The sequence below is a fragment of the Asparagus officinalis genome, chromosome 6, assembly GCF_001876935.1.
Source record: "Asparagus officinalis chromosome 6, Aspof.V1, whole genome shotgun sequence".
Lineage (NCBI taxonomy): Eukaryota > Viridiplantae > Streptophyta > Magnoliopsida > Asparagales > Asparagaceae > Asparagus > Asparagus officinalis.
In genome coordinates this window covers 71553826-71564083 of record NC_033799.1, presented here as the reverse complement: position 1 = coordinate 71564083, position 10258 = coordinate 71553826, and the positions used below count along the sequence as shown (strand labels likewise).

Sequence of the window (10258 nt, the reverse complement as noted above, 5' to 3'; positions counted from 1 at the left end):
CGGGGTTATCCCTAAGAATATTACATTTAACATTCTTCCAGGAACTTCCCGTTACATGAATTATCCACCTCCAGCTTCCTTTGCGAAACCGGATTTAACAATGTACTCAGTTGGATAATCGAGAAGCAGTTTATACTCATATGCTCTTTGGAGTGTGTGGAAACAGTTTATACTCGTGCACCCACTGGAGTTGTATGGTCGTCTTTACTCGACCTCTTTCGTCGTTATGACGCCGGAGTCAATTAAGGCTTGGATCTTATTTTTGAGTCCAAAGCAAATCTCGGTGGGATGAAGAACCCTTCTGTGGTACGCACAATAGTTTGGATCCGTAATCCTCTTAGCTCCATCCTGATCTTTAATAGGTGGTAGCTCGATTTTGTCATTAGCGAGGAGGTATTCCAATATGGATGGAGCTTCATCATCTTCTGGAACCTCGGATCGAGAGTCGCGTTCACAGCGATTGCAGATGTCGTCGGTTGGCTTCTCTCAGCTTTTTTTCTTTTAAGAAAGTGTTCAGCTTGTTCACCGCGCATTTTCAAATCTTTCCAAGTTTTGGATGGTACGACCCCCAGGGCTTCCAGGACATCGATGGAGAGGTTATTGTGGCATGTTTGCAGGATGAACTCCTCTGTAATAGGATCTCTGCAATTCATTGCTTTGCCACGGAAGCGCTTGACAAAATCGTCGACTGACTCTCCGTCTTTTTGCTTCTCATCCAAAAGAGTTCCGATTGACACTTCGGTATCATCATCGAAGAAGTTGTTGAGGAACAAACTTTCCATGTCATCCCAGCAATTGACGCTCTCTGGCTTGAGTCGTCGGTACCAATCGAAGGCGGGTCCGCGAAGGGTGCCAACGAATGACCGGACCATTAAAGCCTCGTTTCCAGAGATCATGCCCAAATGAGACTTGAAATAAATCTAGTGCTGAATTGGCGAACTCTTCCCCTCAAACGGTGTGAAGTTAACCAGATTGAATTTGGCCGGGTATGGTATTGAATCCCATTCTCTTGGATAGGGACACGGAATACCTGTCTTTTTCCCTTCTTGAGCCGTCATCAAAGCGTTGATTTTGTTTTCAAGCTCTTTTATTTTCTCACCCCCAATATCGTTATTGGGAGGATCCGTTAAACCACCCCCAGCGTTATTGTCATTGGGAGGTGTATCAGCCATAATGACTTCATCCACCTCTGGATCACTGTCCTCTACAACATTCCGAGTGTGGTGGCTGGATTCAAGTCGCTGATTGGACTCAGGAGGTTGAGGCTGTTGAGTTAACAGTTCTCTCATTTGTTGGATAGCCAACTTCATTTCTGTCTTCACTTCAGCTCTAATTTCTTCACGTTGTTTGGCTAGAGCTTCCTGAAGTATTTGAGTGAACTGATCAGCAGTGATTGTGAATACTTCTCTGATTTGTCCTGTGCTAGACATTGTATCATCAGAAGCGATTGCAGAATAAGTGTCCGAGAATTCATCCTCCGAGGACATTCCTTCTTGCATTCTCTTGTAGTCTCTGCGTCTGATAGCTCCTAATTGGAGTCGAGACATCCTTTGAGCAATTCTTGGATTGACTTTTCCTTTCGGATAAAAGTCGGGATTTGATTCACTCGAATGCCGTTTAGACTTTCTTTTATCAGCCACGTTGATGGTGACTTTAGGGAATTCATCATCTTGGGCAGCTGATTTTCTTTTGGGGAAATGTCTCGGCTTAGGCTTCGATAATACAGAGATTTTTCGTGGGATGACTTCTCGTTTGAAACAGTCACATTCTGATAATGCTGTTTTGACGAGTCGTGCACAGGAACAACGAGAGTTTATCTCTCGAATAACTCTCTTTCGAAAATTATTCACAACCCCAACTTGATAATACGATTCATCGGTATGATTGCCAAAAAATCGTATCGTCTGTTGGTATGATCTCCCAGGTATGACGATATCATTTGGTGAATGCGTCTTCTTCTGGGAGTATAAAACCTTGTTGGCATTCTCAGGACAATTTATTTTTGTCTTTGAGCGATCCAAGGTTATGTCGGGAGTCGCACGTTTAGAACCACCCCCTTGTGGGTATGGAGTCTTAACGGGCTCCGAATGCTGATTTTGCATAAGTCCAGACTTCAGAATCCAAACTTGGCGGGGTTTTGGTGATTCTTTGGTCACCATTTCCTTTCTCTTTTCTCGTCTTTGTTGTGAGAGAGCATGGGCATTAGCAGCTTTTGCACGACGTTTTTGTATACGTTCTTTGAGGGTCGAACGAGTCTTTTTGACAATAGTCCATTCCTCCGTCGTTGTTTTAGCAGAGATACGAGTGATTGGTTGTTGAGACAACTGAACCACTCGATGTCTCCTCGACTCTAGGTCCGCGTGGTAACGAACCCCGTCGGTTTGTTCCAAGGCCTTAGCCATTTGGCGAGCGTGGCGTTGGCGTTGTCTCTGACGAGCTCTTTTCGTCAATGCCGGCGTGCTTTGATTCGATGACTCTTTAACTAGATAAGAGTCATTGTGAGCAGAGGTGTTGCGAGTGAAATTCTCAGCAACAATCAAGCAAGAGTCTTCATTTTGTGCCTTCTTTGGCATGTAAGTCTTCCTCAATTGTGAGATCCTCTTGTACTTGCGAGACAATGAAGATCTTGAAGAGGATGATGAGAGATATTCCTCAAACTTGGTCTGGTCGAATTCGTATTCGACCATGGATTCAACCGGGATCTTGATGATTGGCTGCGACACGACGGTCTCGGCAGCGAGACCGTTGGCTCCCACTGTGGTCGCCAGCTTGTTTGCGTCAAAAGTTGGTTTTGTCATGGAATTCATTATATCTTCAGTCGATTACAATAAATTCAAAAAAAGAGATGGTCTTTTTATAAGACCTCTTTTACACAACAAAAATAAAAAAATTACAACTCTTGGGAAACAAACGCAGGATCGTTGTTTGGATCACTGCTTGTGTGGGATCTTTGCCTGTGCCGGGAGCGCTTTGACTCGTGGACCACCAAATCACAGATTCTGATTGAATCGTGAGGGTTTCAAGTTCTTACTTTGATAAACGAAGTCAGAATCATAAACCCCTCACGATTCAATCAGAATCTGTGATTTGGTGGTCCACGAGTCAAAGCGCTCCCGGCACAGGCAAAGATCCCACGCAAGCAGTGATCCAAACAACGATCCTGCGTTTGTTTCCCAAGAGTTGTAATTTTTTCATTTTTGTTGTGTAAAAGAGGTCTTATAAAAGACCATCTCTTTTTTTGAATTTATTGTAATCGACTAAAGATATAATGAATTCCATGACAAAACCAACTTTTGACGCAAACACTAACAAATAGTTTAAATCTAACACACCATTGGGCATAGGGGAAATTGTCTAATCTAGGAGCAACACTAGAATCATAGCCTAAACAAGATGCATCATTCATATTCATAATTTATAAAAATATGCAAGCAAGATGCAAATGCAATCAAAACAAGAATAGCACAAAAGATAACTTGGATCTTTAACTCAAGGCGATTAGACCTTAAATCAAAGAGCACCAAGCTCTGATACCAATTGTTAGACCCTAGAGGGGGGTGATTAGGGTCTTATGCTAATCTAATCCGATTAAATGCCAATTAAAACTAATTAATAAGTTATCCTAGCAAGTATGAAATACCACAAGATATATGAGCTAGGATAAGCAATGTAAACAATAAGATATATCCTATATGATGAATTATATATATATGCAAGGGGATATATAAACTAACACAAGATAATATATCCTACCAAGAAGATATACAATATGATATATGTAAGGATATATAAACTAACACAAGGGGTAAACAATGATCACGGAGTTCGGACCTTCCGTCCTACGTCTCCGCTCCCCACTCCCGGGGAGAAATCCACTATCACAACCGGGTTTTCTACGTTCACCCGAATAACGTTTACACCTCACGAGTGTCGGTTTTAACGCTCACCGATCAACGTCACTCCTCACAATCGGTTTTCTAGTTCACCGAAAACTTCACAACACACTCGGTTTCTAGGCTCACCGAAAACCTTACAACACTCACAATGTAACAAATATAAATTTGTTCTCTACAATAGATGAAAATTCAATTAAGCACAACTCAATGTTACAATCTCTCACAACCCTAATATACTATGTATGCAAATACAATAAGCTCAAGTGGGTGTGTGTAACAATGAGATAATATAATCAAATCTAAACTCAATATAAAAACTAGCTTTAAAGAATGATAATCAAATAACTAAGCAAATGTAAAGCTAGATAGAGTTTAGAAAACTTCTCCAATAGATGACAAGATGGAGAGATGGAGATTGGAGCCCAAACAAGAAGATGATCTCCTCCACTTGTGAAAACAATCTTCAAACCAAACAAACACTAAAACACACTTAAACCCTTGTTTAAAACTCTTTAAACTTGTTTAAAACATTTCTTGAGTACATGAAAACTGAGATCAAAGAGGGTTTTTATAGCCTCCAAAACCTCAGACCAAAACCCCTTACAAAAACGGTACAAAAACTAGCCGTTGGAAACAGTAAAAGCCATCGTCGGTCGACCGGAAATTCTGTCGGTCGACCGATTTGAGCTTTCGGTCGACCGGACCGGTCGACCGACCAACTCTCTGGACCATGCTGACGAAAGAACAAACGAGCGGTCGACCGGTGCGGTCGACCGAGTACTGATACTTCTGAAAACTGTTTTTCTGATTTTAAAACGCTGTTTAAAAATATCAAATAAATTCCAAAAAATGTAAAACTTTGGGGAATGATTGTAGACATGATAATAAACATGCTACAATGACTGGTTTCGAAAAAGGACTTCCCAAATGAAAAATATCATCATTTTACAAAATAGTCCAAAACATGAAAACCTGAAAATTGATATTTTGATATTTTGACTTAAACAACATTTTGAAACCTTATGAAATAATTGTATAGACTTGATAAAAGATATAACATGTTGTTATGAAGTCTATAACCTAGAAATACAATATTTTCATAAAATTGCATATTCTATGCAATATATTCAAAACACTAAATATGATTTCATTAAATATAAGCTTGTTAAAGGTGAAATCATATATAGGCATATAAACATGAAACAAAATAGTATTTTCCAATTCTATTCATTTGTTTCATATATAAACTCGAAAATTATTAAACCAAAAACATATATGTATATATATATAACTGTATATATACAAAACCAAAACCAAAGTGTGTATGTGTGTATATGATTGAGCTTAAAGTACTAACACACATAATATAAAATCTAAACCTACATTACCCAAGCAATCTTGATCTTCAATTAAGCTTGACTTGGTACACTTGCGGATAGAGCTTGAACTTGATCTTTAACTTGAATTGTACGATGCTTCACTCCACAATTCCGCCAACCTCCTTTGGATATCGTCGTTGAAGCGCTATTCCATCCATCCTCCAACTACGTTGTTTGTCTACAAAACATAGGAATGCACAAATACTAGACAAACAACATTAGTAATAAATTGTTTGTTAAACATCATCAAAACAAGAAGGTCAACACGCACGCCTACGCATGCCACTGCACTTAGATAGGTCGAGAGCGAACTTCACGGGAGTCAGAATCCCGTGAAGCTACTGGCAATCGAGGACTGCAGCTTCATGAGATTCTGAATCCGGTGAAGCGGCAGGGTGACAAAAACAGAGACTTCAAAGTCTCTGTCGGGTTGGCCATGTAACTTCACGGGATTCTCATGAAATTAGTTGACCCCACCTCACTAAAACCTCTCTCTCTCTCTCTCTCACACATATACAGAGACTTCAAAGTCTCTGTCGGGTTGGCCATGTAACTTCACGGGATTCCTATGAAATTAGTTGACCCCACCTCCCTCCCTCCCTCCCTCTCTCTCTCTCTCTCTGGCGATTCCCATTTGTTCTCTCTCCCCCCTCTCTCTTTCAACCACAACTTGGATTTGATCTGCCACCATCATCGATCCGCCTACACTCCGATCATCTTCGATCTCGTTTCTCCACCGCCGTCGACCTCCATTGGGCGGAAGTTCGCCGAAGTTTGTCGGAACTTAATTTTAGGGTTTGAACTAATTTTTGGTAAAATCTTTAAACCTTTTCTTTTTCTCCTAATTTTTTTATATTCTCACTATTTCATCATAATAGCTTGTTTTAGTTTAGATTTTTTTTAATTTTATTTGGAGTTTTATGATGAAAAAAATAAGAAAATTTGTAAGAAATTTGATGGGAAATTAGGAAAAATTATAAATTTAGTGAACTGAATTGTTAAAAGTGAACATTTTTTAAATTATTTAAATTAGGGAATTGTAAAAATTCAGGAAATGAAAATTTTAATGTTTGATCTATGGTAAAATTTAGGGAATTGTAAAAATTAAGTGTAAAATTTTAAATTAGGGAATTTAATTATAAATATTATTTTTAGTGTTTTTTATGTAATACTAGTTGATATTAAATTTTTTTTCTCCAGAGCTAACGATGAACGATCAAATATTAATCATTTGTTTGTATGATGAGAAGATTAACTATCTCGAGAATAATATGCTTGTATATAAAGGAGGTGTGACAAAACAATTATTTATATCCAAAGCATGAACTTTTGATGGATTGGTTAATGACTTACATAAACTTATATTAATCAATTCACATGAGTATCAACTCAATGTGATTTGCAATTATCTCGTAATGCGTAACAGAATAAGCATCATTCAAATCTCAAGTGACTATGATGTGGATCTCATCTTCATAATGAATGATGAGAAGCATTCGGTGAAATTATTTATTGAAAAGCATCACAAAAATTTGGGCAAAGTGGTGAATCACGACGGAGTGTACTCTTGCATGTTGGAGGACCTTGAAGTTGACTTGACAGGTTGTCTCCACAATGGGATATGGATTGGACACAGTCACAATACTTGAGTGGTCCTCGCTTACAGGGACTTCAAGTGCCTTTGATTATAATACTCCCCATCAAGATATAAGGCTTTTCACTGGAGTGATGATAGAACAGGAGAATGCAAGTGTTGAATTTGAGGATGATGAAGAAGAGGACAACTTACAAATTAAAAGCATGACATGTTTGATAGATGGTGATGAAGGGGACAACCAATTAATTGACCCTTATTATTCTGACAATGAGGATATCGTATTAGAGGATCCGCCGGCCGATGAATTTCATGGATATGGATGGATTGATGACTCGATAATGGAAAATATTCTTATCGGTCCAAATTTAAATGATGATACAGAAGGTGACGACTTCACATTCAGAAAGGGTGGTCTATTTGAAAGTAAGAAGAAATTGATTCATGCGATTCATTTATGGTCCATAAAAATATGAAATTTACGCAAACTAAAAGTAATGCAACAAGGTATAATGTAGTTTGTTTTTACAAGAAAGATAATGAACAAGAAGATGTCGGCGGTCACCATGATGGAAATGCAAAGTGTCATTGAAAGCTTAATTCACGCTTGGGGGTAAGATTAGGTAGACAATTTAAAATAACACACTATAACGGAGTTCACGCATGTAGTAATCCTCGATTAGAGATGAATCATAAACATGCATCAGCCTCTTTCACATATCGATTAATTATGCCTAAACTAAGGGAGGATCTCGATCTAAGGCAAAGGATATTCGTATTTTAGTGCGTGAAGTGACCACCTTCGACATGCATGCAACAAGTGTTGGAATGCTTAGAGGAAGGCAATGATAAAAATATTTAGAGATTAGGAGAAATCTTATGAGATATTACTGCATTATCTTGAAGCACTCAAAAAAAATATGAGGTCAGTGTATGAAGTATCATCAAAACCCGTTGATGGCAGAGATAAATGATTCACGGAGGTGAATTGGGTATTTGGTCCTTGCATTGAGGGATTCAATTATTGTCATCCTATTCTTAGCATTGTAGGTACCTACTTGTATGGTAAATATAAAGACATATTTCTTATTACAACCAGAGTAGATTCAGATGACAGTTTATTTTCTTTGGCTTTTGTAATGGTTGATGTTGAAAACATCAAAAATTGATCATGGTTTTTTGCATGTATTAGTTATCGTATTCCTAGCGTGCGAATGCGGACGATTACATTCATATCTGATAGGATGAAAGGTATTTCAAGAGCACTCTAGTGATATTTTCCATCATCGCATCAACATCACTATTGCTTAGGACATATTAGGGATAACTTCAAGAGGAAGCATGGACAAGTGCATCTTTAAAATATCCTTTGGCAAGCTGAATGTGCAATGGAAAAATTAGAGTATGATCAACTACGGGAGAAGATTAAGTCCATTTCACAAGCTGCATATGATTGGATCAAGTAGTTTGGGTCAGTACAACGTCAATAGGTTAGCTTTATGTGAAGATAGTGGGAAATGATTTTGTATGATGACCATAAATGCTTCTTAGAGTTTCAATGATGTGCTTACGGGAGCTCGTGGTATGCCAATATAATCCTTAGTTGCAAAAATATTTTACAAACTCAATAGGTTCTTCCTCAGACGACACTTGGAGCAAATATCTCATCGATGTTGGCCCCAAGAGTTGAAGACATATTATCGGATCAGATTGTTTACGCTCGATCATGTCGTGTTGTTAGATACAATTTTAATGAATAGGAGGTGATTGAGAGAATATCACATAGAGAAAGTCTCTATTACAGTGTCAATATACTTGTCGATCATACTTGTACATGCACTTACAATATACCGCAATTACAATGGCTTCCTTATGCCCATGTTATAACGCCATGTTCGGATTTACGATAGTCAACATTGGACACAATGTGGGCCATGGATATTACTTCCTCTGTATAAGAGAACAGCTGGGTGACCTTGTTCCGTACGAATTAGAAATACTACAGACGAATGACGAGAAGGATTTAAGAGGAAAAATAGGTGTAGTCGATGCGATCAACCAGGCCACAACAAAGCAGTTGTCCAACTAGGTTTAGGGGTTGATTATTTAGGGCTTGATTGTATGGAATATGTGACTTGCTTTTTTGTAATATATATCCTTTTTTTGGTGCTTGATCGTATGGAATATGTGACTTACTTTTTAGTATAATATAAACTTTTTTATTATATCTTGAATAGAATATCTATGTACTGTGCTCTTTATATGTTGATATAAGCTACTCCATGCGCATGTTTTCTTTTTAGTTTCCTTTTGTATGCTCTGTATTGTTTAGTTTTGATTGAGTACATATGATTATATTATTTAGCTGGAAAGTTTAATATATTATATTTTGATTGCAGAGAGATACGCTATTGACCTTGGGCAGATCTAAGGTCGTGTACTATACCTTCCGACCAGTCATCGTTCCCACAAGATTGGCTTAGGACAAGTAAAATAAATATGTAGATATTTTCTATTTTTAGGTGAATTTAAATTTGCATATTCTAAAAGATTTTTTTAATTTTGATTAATGTGCAGGCCCTACCAGACATCAACATAGATGATCATTCCTAAAGTCATTCAGTTTGAGAGATGGAGGATGATCGAGTACTACAGTTGGCTAGTCAGACCGGTTTTGGAGTGTTCCTCGATGAGATGGATTAGGCTTGACTTTTACCCTTATCCATGCTCTGATTGATAGGTGGAAACTAGAGATCAACACCTTTCATATGTATATAGGAGAGTGTACCATTACACTATAGGACATAACCATTACACGTGGGCTCCAGATTGATGGCCTTATTGTTAGGGGCACGGATGACCATAATTAGGAGGAGTTATGTGAGAGCCTTTTTCGGCGCGTTCCTCATTTGAGGAGTGGTGCAATGAAGTTATTGTAGCTTCCAAAGATGTTTATGGGAGATATGTTGGCCTTCTTGTTTTGATGATGATTTAACAAACAATTTACATCTAATACTATTTGTCTAGTATTTGTATTTTGTTATTTATTGTAGACAAATAATATGTTAGAGGTTGGATGGATTGCGCCATAACGATCATATCAAATGGAGGTTGGCGGATATAGTGCTTGAAGCAATGCAATTCAAGTTCAAGATCCAAGTTCAAGCTTCATCCGCAAGATTACCAAGTCAAGCTATTTCAAGTTCAAGATCCAAGTTCAAGCTTCATCCGCAAGATTACCAAGTCAAGCTATTGAAGATCAAGATCAAGCTTGTTACCAAGTCAAGCTATTGAAGATCAAGATCAAGCTTGGGTAATTTAGTTTAGGTTTTATATTATGTGTTAGTACCTTAAGCTCAATCATATATACACACACATTTTAGTTTGGT

At 38.0% G+C, this 10258-nt stretch overlaps 1 protein-coding gene across 1 annotated transcript in view; it reads left to right on the top strand.

Annotated features, from left to right (window-relative positions):
• LOC109846305 (probable aldehyde dehydrogenase) overlaps positions 1–7461 on the top strand; it is a 21536-nt gene extending 14075 nt beyond the window's left edge. The window contains exons 18-19 of the mRNA XM_020415531.1: positions 6878–7295; positions 7388–7461. Of these exons, the coding sequence (XP_020271120.1) occupies positions 6878–7295; positions 7388–7461 (492 nt within the window). The remainder of the gene's footprint in view (positions 1–6877; positions 7296–7387) is intronic.